Source organism: Panthera uncia, assembly GCF_023721935.1.
Source record: "Panthera uncia isolate 11264 chromosome B3 unlocalized genomic scaffold, Puncia_PCG_1.0 HiC_scaffold_1, whole genome shotgun sequence".
NCBI lineage: Eukaryota > Metazoa > Chordata > Mammalia > Carnivora > Felidae > Panthera > Panthera uncia.
The window spans coordinates 90,306,064-90,328,520 of NW_026057582.1; the positions used below are offsets into that span (position 1 = coordinate 90,306,064).

At 36.8% G+C, this 22,457-nt stretch overlaps 1 protein-coding gene across 6 annotated transcripts in view; it reads right to left on the reverse strand.

Moving 5' to 3' along the window:
* The window catches only part of CEP152 (centrosomal protein 152), an 87,227-nt gene that overhangs the window by 27,006 nt on the left and 37,764 nt on the right, over positions 1-22,457 (reverse strand). For 4 of the 6 annotated variants that reach the window (XM_049613601.1, XM_049613602.1, XM_049613599.1 and 1 more), the window contains exons 13-20: positions 19,941-20,145; positions 12,197-12,325; positions 11,498-11,607; positions 10,634-10,762; positions 10,352-10,487; positions 5,888-6,073; positions 4,026-4,307; positions 1,285-1,416 (exon numbers count right to left, since the gene is read on the reverse strand). In XM_049613601.1, coding sequence (XP_049469558.1) covers positions 1,285-1,416; positions 4,026-4,307; positions 5,888-6,073; positions 10,352-10,487; positions 10,634-10,762; positions 11,498-11,607; positions 12,197-12,325; positions 19,941-20,145 — 1,309 coding nt within the window. The remainder of the gene's footprint in view (positions 1-1,284; positions 1,417-4,025; positions 4,308-5,887; positions 6,074-10,351; positions 10,488-10,633; positions 10,763-11,497; positions 11,608-12,196; positions 12,326-19,940; positions 20,146-22,457) is intronic. The other 2 variants (XM_049613604.1, XM_049613603.1) reach the window with 1 other exon arrangement.

Sequence of the window (22,457 nt, forward strand, 5' to 3'; positions counted from 1 at the left end):
CCTATACTATTTTGAAAATAGTTGTCATGTTGGGAGAATAGTATACACTTAACACTGCAATCTATTATCTTTTTTTGTATTATAATTAAGAAGACATACATATGACATAAAATAGCAGTTTAAGTTTGCTATTTGGACTTCTCATATTTGTACATATTTGTCATATTTGGACATTGTTGGTGTACTTATCTACAGCTCCTTGTTTTCTTATAAATTTGTATTGTTTTTCTTACCACATATTAGTAGTAATGTTTCTTATGTTTAATTCATTTATTTTCCTTTTTTTTTATTATCCTCTCACTTTTTTTTATTACAAAAGCAAAAATGTTTTAACTATATCTCTTATATCCTATTCATACATCTTTGCTACTACAACTATTGTCCCCAAACTGAGTGATGTTGGTATTCAATTTCTTTCTTCTATACTTTCATGTAAAAATGTTCAACTTCTTCATCAACTTAGACTTTATTATGATGCAAGCACAGGTAACCTTAATTTTTCCAAAGTGCTATCTGGCTATCCTAAGACCATTTATTATGGAATAATTCCTTATTCCTTTGTTTTGAAACAATTACATTTCTATTCATAATTGGGCCTATCTCTGAAGTCTGTGTAATACAAAATGAAAAATTCTATTTTTGTGACTCAACACTGAATTGTCGCTTTCCAACATACTCTATTATGTGTTAGAGTTGGACGACTATTTCTTTTCCAGAACAGTTAAAAAATTCCTAGTCCTTTCCAAGTAAATTTTAGAATTAGGGTCAAATTTCAAACCATGTTCAGTTTATTGGCATTTTGATTAGAACTGGTTTACACTAATAAAGAATGCAAATGATTATAATATCTTATGTTTCTGGTCAAACAACATGACCTCTCTGGTAAGGAGAGTTGGCTATTTTCCAAGGAGATTATAAGACTACTGACAAAGCAGGGAAAACAAACTTCCAGCATGCAAAAGGATACCATGTAGCTATTAATAAACAGATAAACACCTGTTCTCAATTTCCCCTAAAGATAGGGCAAGACAGAACAGGATTTAGTTTCATAGTTAAGGTTACCTTCCTGATTATGAGAGTTTCAAGACCCTAAAATACATTCTTTCTCCCTCAGCATCCTGATGATGAGAACAGATGCCATCAGTCAGGCTCTGAGCTAATGCTTACCATGCATTATTGCATTTAATCCTTCCACAACACTGTGAGGAGATACTGATTCTCGGGACTAAGATGAGACATCAGGAGAGAGGCCCTCCTCAAGCTTTTTTCCAGGAGAGCACTTACCCGTCTTGCCACAGTGATCTCTTGTTGCTCTTCCCACTTCTTCTGTTCTGCTCTTACACGTGCTTTATACTCTGCAAGGTCAGGTAGTTCTTCCAGCCATCGATGACGAGCATTTTGCACAGCTGTTTCTACCTGCAATTGGATATTGCAAGAGTAGGCAGTAAAGTGAGGTATAAAATTTCAGAAAGATCCCATTCGCAATTAGCAACTATGGTTTCATGTGTATTTTACATCATATCGCACTACGTTACACTGACCTCAAGCAGCCCCCCTGATCCCAAACAGTAGATTCTAATCCTTCTGTTCTAAACTTCCCATACTGTCCCATGCAAATGCCAGCACAAAAAGTAGGAATCTATAAATGTTTGATAGCCAATACCATTACTGGAAAGCTTCATACAAAGTACCAATTGCCATTTCCAAGAAATTCCTGTTTATCTTAAGAAAAAGGAGAAGACATGCAGAGAGGCTGCTTGGGGTCAGGGCTGCCCAATCAGTACACCCACCATATCCACAGTCCTCATGCCGTACATATAAACACATGAACCCACACAAGCATGCACCAATATAGCTTAGAGCCTTGTACCAAGCAACTTTTCCTGCTGTCTGTAATGAGTTTGCAACTAAAGAATGAGGGTGATACAGCAATTCAGGCAAACATATAAGACTTGATGAATTATGAGGGTGATCTGTTGGTAAATCTGTCACAGGTTACCACAAGGTCACTTATTAAATAACCTTTCCTTATTTCCTTGTATTGAAATATAAATACACACGTACCTATATCCATATAAACATACAAAACTAGAGTTGACATAAGGGGCTGAATTTTTTTGTAAAATGCTAAATACATTTACAGGTAAAACCTAGGGAGTTACAAATATGGGGAAAAGATAAAGCCCCTATAGAAATTTATATTCCTCCAAAGGTTATTAATAATATTTCCTTTCTTACTACATGATGTTATTTTTCTTCACAACATCTGTAATTGTATATATACCAGAACAGCACCCTTAAACATGTGTCTTTGTCCACAGAACATTTTCTTAACTCTGTTCAAACCTTAAACATTTCAGGAAATGATTTAACTGACTGAAGATGCCTTTGATACAATTACACAGATTTGGCTATGTTTCCATACTATAAGGATTCTCTCTAAAATCGTGTAGAACAACTTATGGGGGCCTGGGTGGCTCAGTCGGTTGAGCATCCGACTTCAGCTCAGGTCATGATCTCACAGTTTGCGAGTTCAAGCCTCGCATCGGGCTCTGTTGACAGCTCGGAGCCTGGAGCCTGCTTTGGATTCTGTGTCTCCCTCTCTCTGCCCCTCTCATGCTCATGCTCTTTCTCTCTCTCTCAATAATAAGTAAACGTTAAAAAAATTTTTTTTTAAATCATGTAGAAAAACTTAACAAATAGGCAGAATTCCAAGCATTTATCAAAAGCTGAATACATTTTTTTAAAACTTTACTTCAGGTATTATTTTAAGACTGCATAATAAGCATTTCGTTTGTAAATACAAAATAAGGAATATTAAGGTCCAGGGACCTCTATGGGACAAAACACCCTGTCAGGTGGTCTGTGAGATCAAAACTATTTTCAAAGTAATATTCACACTTTATTTTTTTCACGCCCAGTCCTGCATGTGTAACTAATACAATGGTGTCATGCTATGTGATTTATCACTGCTCTGACAGCCAATGGCAAGTTTAGTATCCTTGGTGTTTTTTTTTTTACAGATTTTATTTTCCTAATTTTTTAAAGTTTATTTATTTATTTTGAGAAAAAGAGAGAAAAAAGAGAGAGAGTGGGTGAGTACAGAGTGAGAGGGAGAAACAGAATCCCAAGCAGGCTCTGCATGGCCAGCGCACAGCCGACACTGGGCTCAGACTCATGAACCTTGAGATCATGACCTGAGCCAAACGCTTAACCCAATGAGCCACCCAGGTGCTCCAGTATTCTTGTTTTTTTAAAAGTTCCTTAGATTTATATTTTCCAATACAGTAAATAGATATAACCCACACAGAGAAAAACTCTTCAGAGTCTTGAATTTTTAAAAGTGTTAAAGGCATCCTGAAGCAAAAAAGTTTTGAGAATCACTATAATAATGTAGATAAAACCAACAAAAACTCTTTATTGCATTAACACAGAGCTATTTCATTAACACAGCTCACTCAGGCTGACATTTCTTGGAAACCAAACAACATGCCCCAGTTAAAAGCAAGCTAGCTTTCTGAGTGCTTCTAAGGGGAGGCAATGGCCCCGCTTTCTGGCAGCGTATGGGATTTACAGACAAAGTCCCATGTGAGGGGAGTGCCTGCAGATTCAGCTCTGTGAGTTGCAGTGCAAATACTGTCTAATATCTCACTTGCTTTAAGTTTGCTTATGTATAACTACTTCAGTGGAGTACCTTCTATAAAGTTAGGTATGAAAGATTCTTAATTAAGATGTGCTTCATCCAGTTATAAAACCGCCACCTTTAACCTCAAGCACCCTAACGCTTAGACCAAACTCAGAGGAGCAAACACTCTGTAAACGTAAAGAATACATGGAAAAACTGAGGGGTAACAGCTTTGTGACAGAAATACAGTGGAAGAAACTTTTTGTAACAACCCAAGAGGTTCTACCCTAGAATGCACAAAATTTTCAAAGTATAAAGTTATGAACAAGTTCAATGGTAGCATTTTACAGGTTTTCATTAATAGGCAGTTCCAATAATTGTACTATAATAAACCTGTTACCTGTTTGGCTATATTTTCACAATATTTGAGTTCTAATTCCACCTCGAGTTTCTTCAGGTCCCCACTGACAGCTGTTTCTTTCTCTTGCTCTAAATCTTGCTGGATCTTTCGCTTCTGTTCTTCTATCATGACTGCCATCTCGTTCTTGGAAATAACATCACTGGTGGTTACTTGGTCAGTCTGGCTGCAACCATCTGAGGTCTTCTTTTTCATTGCCTTTATAGTTTGATCCAGCTTAGACTGCCACTCTTTTTCGAGCTGTTGAATAAGTTCTTGTTTGATCTGTTTTCAGAAGAAAAATTGTATGAAAAGAAAAAACACTCAAATAAGCAAAACCCAGAATTAATAGCTAGCCAAAAGAGCAACCACAGCTGTGTTTGAAAACCATCTAGACATTGTTGTAGTAATTACATGAGAGTTAGAAGCTTAGTCAATGAAAATATATTCAAGTAAATCCTGAAAGTTACTGTTGGACCCTAATGTACGTGGCATAAATCACATGGGAGATAGAAGTATACCGCAATAGGTCAGGCTTTCTTGCTCTCAAGATGCAACCTTCTGGAAGCTTTGACATTGCCACTACAAAGGTGGCATGATTTTTTTTTTTTTTAAGAGGAAAATTTATACTATTAATATGTATTTTTCCATCAACACCAGGCTTTCCACAAAGCAGGCACTGGGTTAAGTCTAAATAATGAACCTAAAACTGCACGATCTAAAAATAGTTTTACTTACTTGAACACATTAGACTCTTGTTTGTTAGGGTATTAAATTCTACTGAGTCTACTGTGCATTGAAGGAGGGGCATCATTAGAAGGATGTCTTAATGACAACTTTCTGTTTTCAACAGGATAGTGGGATGGATCAAAACACAGTCAGTCTGAGGCAAAACTGTGAAACAGCAAAAGTTGCTTTTCTCTGTTCCTGGTTCCCACCTCCTGGGTATCCAGAGTTCTCAGACTGCTTCCCTGGCTACCACAGTCCCAGGCTATGTTGCTGCATTTGAAATGGCAATCTTGTGTAGCAGTTTATGGTTTCCTGAGAGTCTCACAAAAACATTACTTCTCTATCTCATCTTCCTGGTAAATAAATGGTTAGCAGATTCAAATATAAAACAATTTGTTTTGTGCTAGCCAGATTTTACAGGCATAAATGTATATATTCCAGAATACACATTTCTGTATTAAAAAATGATTAGTAAAAGAATTTCAGGTGCAAGCACTAGATTAATGAACTGCTGCAGAGGGTGGGGGTGGGAGATGAAGAAGAGGGATGCTGAAAGACAGGACAGTGGTCTACTATCCACCGTTAGGTAGCCACCACCCCCAGGTAATAGCAATCTTGCAGACCAAAGAATCTAGTTTCGATAAGCTTGAAAATTGATTTCCCTTCCAGCTAAGTTTTCAAGATCATAATCTGGTTCTTAATTTTCTAGAAAACTATTAGTAATTTCATTTGCTACTTAGGTAAAAGGTAATTTTTTGTGCTTTTGAGCCTGCCCAGTCATTACTTCTTCCTTCTAATCCACAGGATGGGTTATCTATTTGTTATTATAGACTGGTCTAGAGTCATCTGACTCATTCCACAATATGAAATTAGAGGAGGGTTTCATTTTGAGGAATCAAAAAGTACCCCTCCAAAAACCATTATATCCTGAATTGCACTGAAGGGACAAGAGAGGGGAGAAGTTTTAAGAAATAAAACTAGTGTAAGCTGCCCAAAGCCCACTCCCAAGAAGTGAAATGAATGATCACGTAGGTGCTTGGCAATGAAAAATTATGTCTGTTCAGGAAGAACGGTCTCCCTATAGTTAATACTACAGTTTCCAAACATGGTGACTGAAAAGAAATTTTAACCCACACCTCTGTCTGTTCCTCATCCCAGTGTGATTTGGCTAACATCACTTCATTGTCAACCTGCTGTTTAATATCAGTTTCTTGTTCTTTCAGCCACTTGCTCTTCTCCATCATAAGGGTGTCTTGGTACTTTTCTTCAAGTTCCACCTGCAGTCTGTTTACATATTCTTCTCTTTCCTCCAATAGCTGTCTCTTTAAACAAAATTCAAGTAAATATCTCTGTATTATACTAATATTCTCCAAGGCAAATTTATAAAATATTGGTCATAGGCAGGTACTGGCAGCAACAGAGACAAATGATCTTCCTACATGCTAACTCAATCAGCTTAATAGACTGTCTTGTACAGACCTGCTTGGATCTCAAATATTTGGATAAAAAATTTACAGGTGGCTATATTAAAAGAAAAAGCGTCTAACACAATCAATATGTTACTAGAAGAACAACTTTTTTTTTTTTTTCAATATATGAAGAACAACTTTTTAACGAGTTTAACTGACATTTATGTTTACACCCCACCCACCATGGGACTCATTAGGTATCACAGGCCAGGAAAAAAAAAAAAAAAGTACGTTTCTGAAATACATATATTCTGATATAAAACAAAAATTATTGCTCTATCTTAAAAGTATGCATCCTGTAATAAATTCAGACTGGCATATTTTTTTCATTACCAAAGACAATTGTTTTTCTCAAAACTAGCTAAAGCATTATGAAATAGTAACTGTCAACTATCAGATACAAATTTAATAATTTGAACTATTCATATACTATTCTCTGTTTATTTTAGGAATCCAGTTGATCTGAAAACTCTAACAAAACTCTACTCAGGGATCAAAATCACCTATAAGGGTTTTTGTGTGAAAATTTTTATTTTAAGTTTATTTATTTATTTTGAGAGAGGTGAGTGGGGGAGGAGCAGAGACAGAGAGAATCCCAAGCAGGCTCTGTACTCAGTGCGCAGCCCAGCACGGGGCTCGAACTCACCAACAATGAGACCATGACTTGAGCCAAAACCAAGAGTGAGATGCTTCACCGACTGAACCACTCAGGTGCCCCCAGTGTGAAAATTTTTGAAACGGCTTTCTGGTGGTCCCACTGAAGCTCATAAAATATAATGCCAGAGAAGTATACACTTCACATACCTATTGCCACGCAGCAAAAGAGCTTTTGCTCTGTGTCTCTTTACCATTATTTCTGATTCATGCTACCTGGTTGTCTGGTTTCTTTCCTGGTTCACACCTGACCTGGCTTATTTTGGTCTTAATTCCCATCTGATTCCTCTCCACCAATGGCATATACCAAAAAGATGCTATCTATTTTTGTTCAGTGCTATATGATTTCAGAAAATCTCCAGTAACTAAGGGACCCATTTCTTCACAATCAGGTCATAGAAACTGTAGTTGTACTAAAACAATCGAACTATCACGTGGCTGAGAAAGTTGTCCAGTGTCATGTCACATATCACAGTTATTTTTTGTTGACTTTAAAAGGAATCCTCACATTGTCTTACCTGTGTATATCTATGCTTCAGGAGTTGTTTCCATATGTATCTACTTTCCTTTTGACCCAGAACAGAAAACTGCTACCAATTTTCTGTGTGTTTGTATGTTTGTGCATATATCAATTGCTTTGCTACATAATAAGCCAGCCAAAACTTGACCATAACAACAAAACTAAACTAAAACAGCAAACATCTATTATTTCTCAGGATTCCCTGGTCATCTGGGGGGTGATTCTGATCTGAGTCAATTTAGCTGATCTCTGCAAGCAGTTGAAGCACATGGTCTAAGATGGCCTCACTCACACGTCTGGGAGTTAGCTTGACGTCTGCTAGAAAGATGACGTGGTCACATGTGTCATCACTCGGCAGGTTATTCCAGATCATTCACACAGTGGTGGCCACAGAGTTCCTGAGAGTATCAAGCTTGTAAGTCCCAATGCATAAATTATTTTTAAGACTCTTTTTGCCTAATGTTTACTAATGTCCCCTTGGCCAAAATCAGATCCAAGGGATGAGAAACAGATGACCTCTTACTGAGAACTGCTAGAAAGTCACACTCCGAAGGGGCATGCATTCGGTGATGGGAAGAATGTGCGGCCATTTTTGCAGTCTACCACAGCAAGGAAAACCTTTCTACCCTCTCTTTACAGAAGTAATAGATTTATTGAGCACAGGGATCTGCCATTTGAACATACTACAGAAATATCTAATTCTAAAAGTTTTATCATTAAAGAAAATTTTTCAATAGTTTTAAAACATTTACACTTGATTTGCATGCCCCCGATAGCAAAAAAAAACCTCTAACTTCTAAGGACTGACTTAGCATGTATTACAATTGTACAGATGAGACTAACGTATACAGAAATGACATTATGAATGCGAATATTGTCCATCTTTGCCTTGTCTGCAAATTCATGACCTCCAATGATTACTACAGAGTCCAAGGGGTTCTGTGTGGATGACTTTTCTCCCACTCTCTGAACAAGCCAGGTTGACATGTGAGGAAAGTTCCATGTGTTAATAAAAGTTTTAAAACTTGGCATTGAGCTCTTACTTAACCCATGGTCTAACTCAACAACTGTTTCAGAAAAGAGCACATATGGAACAGGAAAATACACCGTAGGACTCCTGCTGTTGTCTATCTTTTAAATTCAGTATCCAGACTAAGTAACTGACCGGAAAGTCAACTGCAGGGAAAATGCCTTATGGCCTGCAGAGAACTTCCATGAAAGTTCCCTAGCTTGCTTGAGTTTAATAAGATTCTTCCATTGTGAGTGTGAAACATTTCCTAGGATATGAAAAGATTAAATAAATTATCTTAAGTTTAAAGTTCTGTTATGACTGGCTTATAAAAATTACTAAATTTTGTAATGGATTTACATAAATCTAAATAAAAAAAACTAAACAATTCCAGAGAAGAAAGGAATTACACTTCTCATGCGTTAAGTACACTGGCCCTTCCAGTGGGGCTGGGTATTAACTACAAAGGGATAGCATAAGGCAGTCTTATAGGGTGATAAAACTCTTCTGTATCCACATCACTCTATACATGTGTTAAATCACATGTTAAAAATGTATAGAACAAACACCAAATGAAAAAGTCAATTTCACTGTATGACAACTTAAAATCTTTAAAGAAAAATATTTAACCTGTAAGATTTTTTGGAAGGGCCAAATAGCAGTTTTAACTTTCCTCCCTGCTTTGGTGCACAAGCATTCATGAGCCAGTATTGGTCAGCAGCAGCTGCTAATTCCAAGCGACCGATTATATGAGATCTAATTTTATAGCCAAACTGATTCTTTGAAAAGTACCAGAAAATATATTCCTGAAAAGAATGACCTCTTTGAGAGAATTACTCTTCTGTTCTTGTCAATTTACGTATTTAAAAAGAAAAAAAATCACAGCAGAGATCTTCTCCCTATTTTAATTTTTTTATACATTATGAAAAGCTAAGTCCTTAATTTCTATTTAAGATCCCTTCTAACTTTTATACTGTCAGCACTAAGTAAAAGAGCTTGCTTTAGAAGTTCTTTTTCCATTAGACGATATGTATACATGGCATGTTTTTTCACCATATTAATCTATTCAAAAAAATACAAACATTAAAAGAGCTGAATTCCTCACCTGCTCTTTCTATTCTTTTAAAGTCTGTAGTAGCAAGAGCCTGCTTTAATATAACTTTGTTCAGAAAACCTCTGTATAGAACATTTACTCAGGCTTTTAAAAATATTTTCTAATCTTGACGCAGGTGGCTTTCAAATTGTGGTCTGCAGGCTGGTCCAAAGTGGAAGGGAGAGTCAGACGTGTGTCTGGATGAGGCTCCAGGCAGGACAGGGAAGAAAAGACGGGCGACTGTTTACATGTGATTTTACTCCTGGACACTCACCAACAGCAACTGGGAAGATTCAGCCAGGAGGGGAAAGTATAGGAGCCCCTCCAGCTTCCCGAAAAAATGAGAGCTTCCCTGAAAAGCTCTCCACCTTCCCTATGCTAAGTCCCAAGTTCAAATTCCTGCCCTTCTCCCCAGAAGAATAAAATGACACTTGGGTACTGAGACAGAAATGGGTCAGAGGAAAATGTTTCTGAGGGAATATGCTGTGCATCACCCACGGGACTATGTAGGTTCAACTAAGGAGCCAGCAAAAGTGGAAAGCAAGAATCCCTGGGTTTCAGACTCACAGTGTTTGGGTCTACTCTCGTTTATTTTTAGAACCCTGTTTTGCCACTTGGAATAAATATAAGGAAGAATCATTTTCTCCTATATGTATGCCATTTTCTACTGAGGTTTTAAAAATCATCTCAATATTTACTGTATTTTGTGAGCTATCAGAGTGTGATAGCCAAAAATAAAGAGACTTCTCCATAGGCCTTCCCTGTTTCACAAGAGAACAAGTATACTGGTTTCCATGACAATAGTGAGGCCAGAGAAAAGAGCTGAAACAAACACAACATGAACTTGTACTGTACCTTCTTCTCCTGAGCCTGTTGCTCCTTTTCCATGGTCTTCCTCAGAGTTGATTCTAGATTATCCTTCTCTCTGCACACTTCCAGGTAACATTCTTGCACAGCAGCCATCTCCTTATTCATGTTATCTAAGTCAGACCTTGGATACACAAAACCAGCAACCAAATGACCACCAGGAAAAAAAAAAAAAAATACAAGGGCTGCAAAACAATTTTCCTCTAAGCTACAGAACAGGAGAAAGCTGTCTCTAGAGCTTGAAGGGTAGCTAAACTCTCTCATTCTCACCTAAGTTGCAAGCGAGCTGCCTCATAAACCTCAAAGAGCTGCTGCTTCTCCAAAGCATGCTTTGCTAACAGGCTTTCACGTATTTGGGCTTTCATGGCTTCATGGTGCTGCTGGTAAGTCCTCTCACACCTAGAAACAGAAAGCAGACAATAGAATCTAAAGAAATGCCCAGCATTATTAGAAACACCAGGATAAATTGGTTTCCTTTCTTTCCCACTCCCTCTCTCTAATGCAAATTATAATTCAGGTCAGATTGGTTCCCCCCAACCAAAAGTAATAATTAATTCCTAGTGGATGATCTTAAATTCTGCAAAATTTTCTCTCTTTAAATGTTTCCAGAGAAAAATGAGAAACTTGGATATGAGAATGCCCCAGTCCTTCAAGAAGATAATAGTCTTTGTTGAGGACTTGTTTATAAAAAATTAATTGAAATAATAGGGTAGAGTTCCAAAATTCCAAGTTATCTATATTAGAAATAGATACTAGCAGTACCCAACTCACAAGTATGTTATGTTCCAAAACTCTGTTTCCAAGTTTATGATTTGGTAATTGGAAGACATACTCTCTCCCACAGATTTCTTCCTTATAAAGACTAGTTTCCCAGACTAGTTTATGAAAACCATTAAGCTATACTATCTCAATGAACTGCAGTTTTGATGGTGCTATAGAACCCAGCCCACTACATAACATCATTTCTATGGAAAATGTGTTCTAAATTCTAATTTGAGAAGCCACAGACTCATCTTCAGTGAGATCTCAGTAGGGAAGGTTCACACCATAATTTTTCTTGAATCTTTTCTGGCGGGTGGGAGAGCAGGGCCGTGAAGGGCAGAGTCAGGCATTAGACCTCTGCATAGACTTTACCTATCCACAGCTTCCTGTTTATCATGGTCAAAATCTTGTACCATTTGTCTCATTTGATTACATAAGTCTTGATTTGTATCTCTCAGTTTTTCTTCCGTTTCTTTAAGTTCCTAGATACAAAAGAATAAAGCAGTTAGAGAAAATAAACATCATATTCACTGATTAGTCCAATCTTTTTTTTTTATTATCTTCCATGCTTTATCTCTACCCTGTAGCACTGATGTATCGTTTTCATAATTCTACAAAGACTCCTTATGGCTTGTAAGATTCACTTATTTGACAAGTAGCTTTATGACAGGAGTTAAGAGTTAAGAATTTTGTATTCATTTTGAACTACATGAAATAGAAACACTTAGCCAGAGAAGTATTCCCTAAGCGATCTCTTAAAGTAAGTCTTAGGATTCAATAATCTTAACAACCAGATAAACAAGGTTTAACTTTTTTGGTCCAGAGAAGAACACCTCCAGCAGCCAAGCTCCTACAGACCCAGGAGCCTGGAGTTCCACTAACCTACCTTTTGAGAAAACGATGACCTTATGGCCAATAAAGGGAAATAACTGGAATCCTTATTCACCCACTAATAAACCTGTCTACAAACTCATGTTGCCTCTGCAACTTTTTTTTGAAAAGTCGGTTATATCCTTTGAATAAAATGAGGTCATAAGAATTCTCACAACATATAGGAAACTTTTTCATCACCTGATTTTGTTGTCGTAAAACATGAATTTCATTTTTAAGCCGCAGAATGTCATCTTCCACAATTCTATCAGAAGTAGAAGACCCAGGCCATAATTGATCAGTTGGTTTTTCCGTGGTATCTGTTTTACTCTAAATGTTAAAAAGAAATCAAAAGTTTTTCAGGTTTTTAAGAAATTCTAACTTCTGGTTTTGAAAATAATTTCATACTTACAAAGAAACTGTGAAAACATCACAAATAACTTCCATGTAACTTTTATCATCGTCCCCAAATATAACCACCATACAATTATCAAAACCAGGAAGTTAACTAGGATGTAGCACTGTTACCTAATCTACAGACCCTATACAAAATCTTCCCATTTTCCTCTAACGTCCTTTTTGTAGTTCAGGATCTCATCGACAATTCCACATTGCATTGAGTTGTCATGGCTCATGAGTCTCCTTCAATCCAAGGACAGTTCTTCAGGCTTTGTCTCTCAAATCTATGACACTTTTTAAGAGTATCAACTAGTTATTGTGTAAGATGGCCTTCAATTTGGGCTTCTCTGATGTCACTTCATTATTAAATTCAGGTCATCCATTTTTTACATGAATGCCACAGAAATGCTATGTGCACTCTTCAGGAGACTCAGGAGATCAACGTGGTTCATCACTGGTGATGATCAATAAATGAAGGTAGCATCTGCAGGCACTATCACTGTAAAGCTACAATTTCCTACTTGTAATTTAGAATAAGTATCTTATGAGGAGATACTTTGAGACTATGCAATGCAAATATTCTATTTTTTATCTTACACCAAGTTTAGCATCTATTCTATTTCTGCATTTATTTGTTTATATATAATCTCTATTATATAATCTCTATTACCTCATAGATCTATATTTTATTCAACAGGTACAATTTTTAAGACTCATGACAGTTATTGGCAAATTGTTTCCCACAAGGTCATGCAAATGTACATTGTCAGGTAGTCTGAACAAATGTGTCCAACTCTCTTTACCTCCAATGGCAGGGAATGTCTTGAAATAATTATTGTATTTGATGGGGAAAGGGTAGCCAATAGTTGCTTTCATTTGCATTTCTTGCATTGCTCTCATAGCAGAACCTCTTACATACCTTCACTGTTCATTTGTTTTTCATCCTCCCAGATCTGTTTATACAACTTTGCATTTTCCTCTTACCATCTAAGTATCTTCCTTATCTAATCTTTATGAATTCTTTGTTCATTGATGGGGCCACAAAGATTTTTTTTTAAATATCTACTTTATTTGACTTGTTGGTTTATGTGTTTACCTGAAGTCTGAGCTCTCTTCCACAATGTTTAAAAAATATCCTAAACCAAGATTCATTCTCCTCATTGGGGAGGTATTTGTATTTCATTCACATGTGAGGTGACAGAACACCAAGGCTCTGGCTCAGTCTTTGAATTCATAGCCTTCACTTCCTTTACAGGGAGACTATTGTTGACTTTCCCGTTTTCACTTGCCGTAATTTCCCAGAAGCCACTGCTTCTACTCCAATCAGAACAGAACGACAAATACCTACTCTGTTAGCTTCTCTCCAGATTTGGGGATACTAATGAGATTTTAAGGGATTCTATGGACTCATTAGAGTGATTTTCATTTTGTTTTAACTTGGCCTCCACTTTTTAAAGTTTGTGATATTAATTTGTCCATTCTTTCCCACTGGTAAGTTTTTATTACTATGAAATAAAATGAATGAAAGTAACATCATACTGATACATGGAAAAACAATTTTCATGCCTAGCTATGACACTCAGCTTTGACATATCATCACACTGCAGGCACTCAGGGACTAGGTACTTGTACCTGTCAGCACAAAATCCTTATGGACAATTTTAAAAAGAAAAGGACCACATAGGTGTCATAACAAAATTTCTGAAGTTGGAATACTAAAGAGATTACCTTCAAGAAAACAAGGCATGTAATACATCAACTCTCACATTATCTTCCTAATTTCTATAACTAAAAAGATTCCAGGTAGAAACCTTCTGAGTTGGCTACTCAACATTGCCTTGGGTCCCTTGAAATCAAAGAATGGCTCTAACCACAACTTGTGGTTAGGTAATGATTTCTTTTGAGTAACAGATACAGAAAGGCCTCTGTGTTTTATTCATTATGCTTACAAAAAAATCAATGTAGATGTGGCCCCTGACTGCAAGACTAATTTTCCTAAGGACTTTACTACATTCTACATTAATGGTCCAGTTGTTCAACTAGAATGAACAGTATACAACTCAACGCACTCTCAATCAGTGCACAGTGCTACATATAGACAAATTCCTAATCTTTATCACATATTATCCTGGAAATATCATAAAGCAGCACTGCTATGAATAGTCAAATGACACGAAAGCAAAAACAACAGACTCTGAAATAATTTTTAATTGTTCTATATAAGAAGGATACAAACAAACATAAGATACTACAACGTTATAGAGCAATAAATATATCAATACTTTTAAATATTCATAAAAGAAACATGCCAAGTAAGATTACATAGTAAATATTTTTGTTAGCCTTTTCAATATTTAGAAAGGCTTTAGGGGAGGATTTCAATGACCCAGTTCTCTTTAAAAAGATATCCAAGGACATGTTCTGTCTCTTAACAAGCTGATAGCAAGCAGAGACATTCAACAGTATTTCATTAACCTCAGGATTTAATGCTAGCTATGGTATTATCCTAAAAATTGATGTAACATCTATGTGTTTTTGGCCTCAAAGATTCCAGAAAGACTGAGCCTATACAATATAGACTTCTATTCACATGCCCTATTCCCTAGTTACACCAGCTTATTTGCTACAACCTTTAAATACTTCTGCTCAAGGCTGAAATGTTCCTTCCCACCTTCCCTCTTGCATTTATCCTTCAGGACAGAGATCAGATATTCCCTCCTTAAAGACTTCACTAAGGTTTGCCTTATCATCTCCCCTACAACCAGCTCTGGTTAATTATTCCTTCTCAAAACACTCTGCAACCAATATCATCCTTATTACACAAAGTTATGCATGTCCCTCTCCTTATAGATCTGCACTGTTGCATATGGTAGCCATTAACCACACATGGCTATTGAGCACTTGAAATGTGTCTTGTCCAAAATGAAAAGTGTTGTAAGTGGACAATACATGTCAGATTTCAAGGACTTGGCACAGAGACAAAAAAGGCAAACCATCTCGCATTTCTATACACCAATAATGAAGCAGCAGAAAGAGAAATCAAGGAATCGATCCTATTTACAATTGCACCAAAACCCATATAAAATACCTAGGAATAAACCTAACCACAGAGGTGAAAAAACTATACACTGAAAATTATAGAAAGCTTATGAAAGAAATTGAAGAAGACACAAAAAAAATGGAAAAACATTCCATGCTCATGGATTGGAAGAACATTGTTAAAATGTCGATTCTACCCAAAGCAATCTACATATTTAATGCAATCCCTATCAAAATAACACCAGCATTCTTCACAGAGCTAGAACGAACAATCCTAAAATTTTTATGGAACCACAAAAGACTCCAAATAGCCAAAGGAATCCTGAAGAAGAAAACTAAAGCAGAAGGCATCACAGTCCCGGACTTCAAGATGTTTTACAAAGTTGTAGTCATCAAGACAGTATGGTACTGGCACACACACAGACACATAGATCAATGGAACCGAATAGAGAACCGAGAAATGGACTCACAAATGTATGGCCAACTAATCTTTTGACAAAGCAGAAAGAATATCCAATGGAATAAAGACAGTCTCTTCAGCAAATGGTGCTGGGAAAACTGGACAGCAACATGCAGAAGAATGAACCGGGACCACTTTCTTACACCATACATAAAAATAAACTCAAAATGGATGACAGACCTAAACAAAAGATAGGAAGCCATCAAAATCTTCAAGGAGAAAGCAAACAAAAAGCTCTTTGACCTCGGCCTCAGCAACTTCTTACTAAACATGCCTCCAGAGGCAAGGGAAACAAAAGCAAAAATGAGCTATTGGAACCTCATCAAGATAAAAAGCTTCTGTATGGCAAAGGAAACAGTCAGCAAAACTAAAAGGCAACCGACAGAATGGGAGAAGATATTTGCAAATGACATATCGGATAAAAGGTTAGTATCCAAAATCTATAAAGAATTTATCAAACTTAACACACAAAAAACAAATAATCCAGCGAAGAAATGGGCAAAAGACATGAACAGACACTTCTCCAAAGAAGACATCCAAATGGCTAACAGACACATGAAAAATGCTCAACATCACTCATCATCAGGGAAATGCGAATCAAAACCACAATGTGATAACACCTCACACCTGTCAAAATGGCTAACATTAACAACTCAGGCAACGACAAATGATGGCGAAGATGTGGAGAAAGAGGAACCCTTTTGCACTGCTGGTGGGAATGCAAACTGGTGCAGCCACTCTGTAAAACAGTATGGAGGTTCCTCAAAAAATTAAAAATAGAACTACCCTACCACCCAGCAATTGCACTACTAAGAATTTATCCAAAGGATACAGGTGTGCTGTTTCAAAGGGGTACATGCACCCCAATGTTTGTAGCAGCACTACTGACAATAGCCAAGGTTTGGAAAGAGCCCAAATGTCTATTGATAAATGAATGGATAAAGAAGATGTGGTATAGGAATATTACTAGGCAATCAAAAAGAATGAAATCTTGCCATTTGCAACAATGTGGATGGAACTAGAGTGTATTATGCTAAGTAAAGTGAGTCAGTCAGAGAAAGACAAACATCATATGACTTCACTCAGATGTGGAATTTAAGATACAAAACAGATTAACATGAGGGAAGGGAAGCAAAAATAAGATAAAAACAGGGAGGAGGACAAAACATAAGAGACTCTTAAATATAGGGAACAAACTGAGGGTTGCTGGAGGGGTTGTGGGTTGGGGATGGGCTAAATAAGTAAGGGACATTAAGGAGGACACTTGTTAGGATGAGCACTGGGTGTTGTATGTAGGGGACGAATCAGTGGATTCTACTCCTGAAATCATTATTGCACTATATGCTAACTAACTTTGATGTAAATTTAAAATAATAATAATTATTATTATTATTATAAATGTAAGCCATCTCATTAATAATTTTACATTGATTACATACTGAGAAGATATTTATTGGGTTAAATAAAATATGTTATTAAAATTAATTTCACCATTACTTTTACTTTAATGGGATACTTGGGACATTTTAAATTATATATGTGGCTCCATCAAATTTCTATTGGATAGTGCTGTTGTAGATTCTAAATTCCTTCAAGGAATGGCCATTGTTTCTTTCCACTGAATCCCATAAGACCTTGCACAGAGTAGCTTTAAAACAAAACAAAACCAAAGCTTAAGCTGAATGATTTGCTCTTCCTCCATATACCTCCCAACCTTGTTTTCTGATGTTATACACTAACTAGAAAGATCATTAGAAAAGATGTGGGAAGCAAGTAAGAGGCAAAGTTTGAAGGTGTCCATGGGCTAATCAGATGACTGTGAACTTGAGTGTTTATATAAAAACACTTGTTGGATGGGGTGCCTGGGTGGCTCAGTAGGTTAAGCATCTGACTTTGGCTCAGGTCATGATCTCACTGTTTGTGAGTTCGAGCCCCGCATCGGGCTCTGGGCTGACAGCTCGGAGCCTGGAGCCTGCTTCGGATTGTGTGTCTCCTTCTCTCTCTGCCCCTTCCCCACTTGTGCTCTGCCTCTCTCTATCAAAAATAAATAAATGCAAAAAAAAAATTTTTTTTTTAATTAAAAAAAATAAAAAAATAAAAACACTTGTTGGTTAAATTACTACTTCCTCTCCCTTTCCTCCATCTAGAAAAGGATTAATAGGTATACTGATTCAACAAATATTTATTGAGCAAACATGCAGAGAATCATCCAGACAAGAGTCTCAAGAAATTCATATGTAGTAAGTGCAAGCAGGACAGACAAGCAGCACAGGCTGGTAAGTCACACTTTTAAGAAAAACCAAACATGGACTGCTGAGAAATCACTATGGCAAGAGTAGCTGGACAAAAAAAGTATTCAACAATGAGATCGTTCCCTTTGATCTATAGAGGCAAAGGTATAGATTAAATTTTGTTAAACATAAGGCATGGCCACCATCAACTGTCACATATGTGGAAGTGTACCTCTATGGCAAATGCCATCAGTAATTTCAGTACAGAACAGAGCAAGAACCGTGGATACCTGAGCTAAAGTTCAAGACTCAAGACCACGTTCCTAAATCCTAGGCTACTCTCACCAAAATACTTGAACCAATCGATTCTAATCTAACACAAATTGAAACATGCACATTTATTCTCATCCTTTTTAAAAAATGCGTAAACAAGACAGCTTGACATAAAGATGTTCGATGTGCTGGAGGTTGGGGGTTCTTTCTCATTTGGTTGTTAACAATGAAATCAGCGTTATGCTCGTCAAATACAGTTACTCGGAAGAAGGAATATTGCCCGACTGGGCAGGATTTAAACAGTGAAAACACATTATTATTTTTTGGAAAATATATACAATCAAAATTCCATAATAATTAGTACCATATAACATCTTACATACCTTAATAGGACTATTTTAGTGAACACAACTCCTAGTTTAAAGAATCAGGAGCTAAAACAGTACTAAAGTAGGAAGTAAAATATTATTTCCTTCCAGAAGGAAAAGGAATACACCACCTACATTCATTTCCCCCCTTCCCTTTCATTACTAGGTTTTTTGTTTTTGTTTTTTGTTTTTCTATTGAGAGCATAGATGGTTGGGATTTGGAAATATGGAAGAATAGAAAAGGAAGCTGTTAAATGAGGGCAAGAGTAAGAATTTCTGTAATAGCAAGATCTTGGGGAAATAATCTTGACTATTATTAGTCAAGTGTTTTAGTTTCAATTTGCCTAAAGATGGACTCTAACCTCAGAAATGTCACACATTCCCCCAGCTTCATTTTCCTCATCTATGAAGTCACATTCCTCCAGCTTCATCTTCCTCATCTATGAAGTAAGGAAGCCAACTGAAGCATATAAAAGTAGATTCGGGGGTATCTGGGTGGCTCAGCCACTTGGGTGACGGACTTTGGTTCAGTCATGATCTCACAGTTCGTGGGTTTGGGCCCTGCATCGGGCTCTGTGATGACAGCTTGGAGTCTGCTTCCGATTCTGTGTCTCTCTCTCTCCCTTTCCCCCGCTCCCACTCTTTCTCTCTCTCAAAAATAAATAAAACACTAAAAAAAATGTTTTAAATAATAAATAAAAAATATAAATAAAAGTAGATTCAATGATTCTGACATAACCTGTTTCTGTGCCTTTCTCACTTACAACGCCACCACTACATAATTAATTTCCTTATATAGAAAGACTCTTCTTATAGGAACATGGGCGAGAGAAATGTCATAGACAAAATGCTAAGGGATTTAGCTGTGGAGAATTTTAAGGCTTTAGAACACTGTTGATACAAGCCAATCTTGAGGAAATGCACATACTTTTTTACGTAGACTCCTTCCTTGGATTTGTGGTAAAGGAATTTTGCCTAACTAACATCTCATTTATGAGGTGCTTTGCAAAAGGAACCAGAAAATATATTTCTTTATGTGGCATTCCCTTCTTTACACTTTACTTCTAAATAAAATCAAATGAGACCTTGAAAGACAAAGGCTTGATTTAAATGTGAAGACTGTAAGCATTTTTTTCATTAAAGTCTTTTAAAAATGGCTTTTTAACTCTACAAACCTCAACCTTGATGCTTTTTTCATCTTTGTCCGCTTGTTGGAGATCTTCAATTTTCTTATGACAGTCTCTGAGCTCAGTTTGTAACTGAGACACCAGATGACGCTTCACTGAGTTGCTCCCCAGCAAACGCTGCACTTGTCCTTTCAGCTTCAGGATGACCTCGTCTCTGGGAAGCTCTTCATTTGGGTCTTCTTGCTGTACAATGCTAAAGGAGAAATCATCATGTCGAATACGAAATCGAGTAACAAATCAAGCATGGTTATTTCTTGAAAGTGATTGCAGTTGTGAAGATGTTTTGTGACTTATACAACTATATATTGGTGTTTCAAAAACAGTTTTAAGCTTTGTCATATACAAGCTTTGTCACCTTTGCTATGTCCCCATATATAGAAGTGAGTTTATTCATAAGAAGGCCATTATTATGCTTAGACCATCTGCCTCACTGAAAGGAGTTAAACCAGGTGAACTTCAATATGGCATGCTTTTTTGGTTTTTGGTAAGTTGTGTGCTGTATACACATGCCCTTTATGACTCTAAGAGAAACAACATGAAAATAAAGGAGGAAGTGAAAAGTAAAATACTAGTCATCCTAACTAACAATTTCTGTATCTCTTTTACTAAAACACCAGTCTGAGTGGATATCTGAGCAATTAGGGGGGAAAATAAAAAAAAATAAAAGCCATGCTAATTTAATCCCAACTTTAGTTTCAATAAATTTCAAAACTGGAGAATTTCTGCTCCTTGCCGTAATGGATTAAAAATGCCAGATTTATCTTCCTGCCGTACAAAAACTGGAAAACCAAATAAAATATGTTAAGGGATGGCTTTCAATCACTAGACAGCAGGCAGCACACCATAATGATCCCTGAAAAAAGAAAAACAAACAAGGTGAGCCCTATGATTGCTGCTGCTATCTCCCTGGGAAGTTTCCAGCCTGCGGCATGGGGAGAGAAAGGCCAAAGACAGCTTAGGAATCTCACCAAGTTGCAGAGTTCAGTTTGGGAAGGTCAAAATGGCTAGAATTTAAGGAGGGAAATACTATGGGAAAGGAAGCTACACAGAAAGAGAGCACTGGAGATCTGTGTGTACATGTGAGAAAATTACTGCAAGTCCAGGGAAAGAACTGCAGGAAAAGAATAAGGTTGGAAATACTGTGGGTTCCAAGGAACCATAGTGAAAAGATCTCCTAATTCACAGAATATCAAATATTGCCTCAGTAATGGGGCCAGATGAACCTATGGGAAAATGGGGGGAAAAAGAAAAGAGAGGGAAACAAACCACAAGAGACTCTTAACGACAGAGAACAAACAGGGTTGATGGAGGGAGGTGGGTGGGAGATGAGCTAGATGGGTGATGGGTATTAAGGAGGGCACTTGTGATGAGCACTGGGTGTTGTATGTAAGTGATGAATCCCTGAATTCTACTCCTGAAACCAAACCAATATTGTACTATATGTTAACTAACTGAAAATTTAAATTATAAAAAAAAGAAATATTTTCCTAAGACCACCCAGTAAATAAATAAATAAATAAATAAATAAATAAATAAATAAATAAAAAACCTTGGAAGAATCCCAGGAAGCTTAAGTGTGTCACAAAAAAGAGCAATATTTTTTAAAAATACAACAAAATCTAACATCTAAAATATAAAATTCAAAATGTCCAGCATCTAATCAAAACTTACCAGGCCTGCAAATAAGCAAAGAAAATATAAAAGGGAAGAAAGTGGGGCGCCTGGGTGGCTCAGTCGGTTAAGCGGCCGACTTCGGCTCAGGTCATAATCTCGCGGTCCGTGAGTTCAAACCCCGCATCGGGCTCTGTGCTGACAGCTCAGAGCCTGGAGCCTATTTCAGATTCTGTGTCTCCCTCTCTCTGACCCTCCCCCCGTTCATGCTCTGTCTCTCTCTGTCTCAAAAATAAATAAAAAACGTTAAAAAAAATTAATGTTAAGTGAATAAAAGTCTAAAGAACACCTTTATCTTTAAAAAACACACAGCTAGCATTTATGCTAAATGGAGAATGACTGAATGCTTCCCCATAAGATGAGGAGCAAAACAAGAATATCTGCTCTTACCATTTCTATTCAACATTGTACTAGAGATTCTAGCTGGAGCAATTAGTCAAGAAAAAAATAAAAGTCATTCAGATTGGAAAGAAAGACGTACGATGATCTCCATTTTCAGGTGACATGACCCTATATACAAAAAATCCTAAGGAACCCACTAAAAAACTAGTTGAACTAAATTAACAAGTTCAGCTATGGGTCAGGATACAAGATCAATATATAAAATCAACTGTACCTCTGTATACTAGTAATTAACCACCTGAAAATAAAATTAAGAAAATAATCCAACAAAAGTATAGACAAAAGAATAAAACACCTAGGAGTAAATTTAACAGAAGTACTATATGACTAGTACACTGAAAACCACAAAAATACAAAACACGAGTAGTACACTGAAAGAAATTGAAGAAGACCTAAAAAAAAGGGGGGGGGGGAGACATCCTATGTTCAGGA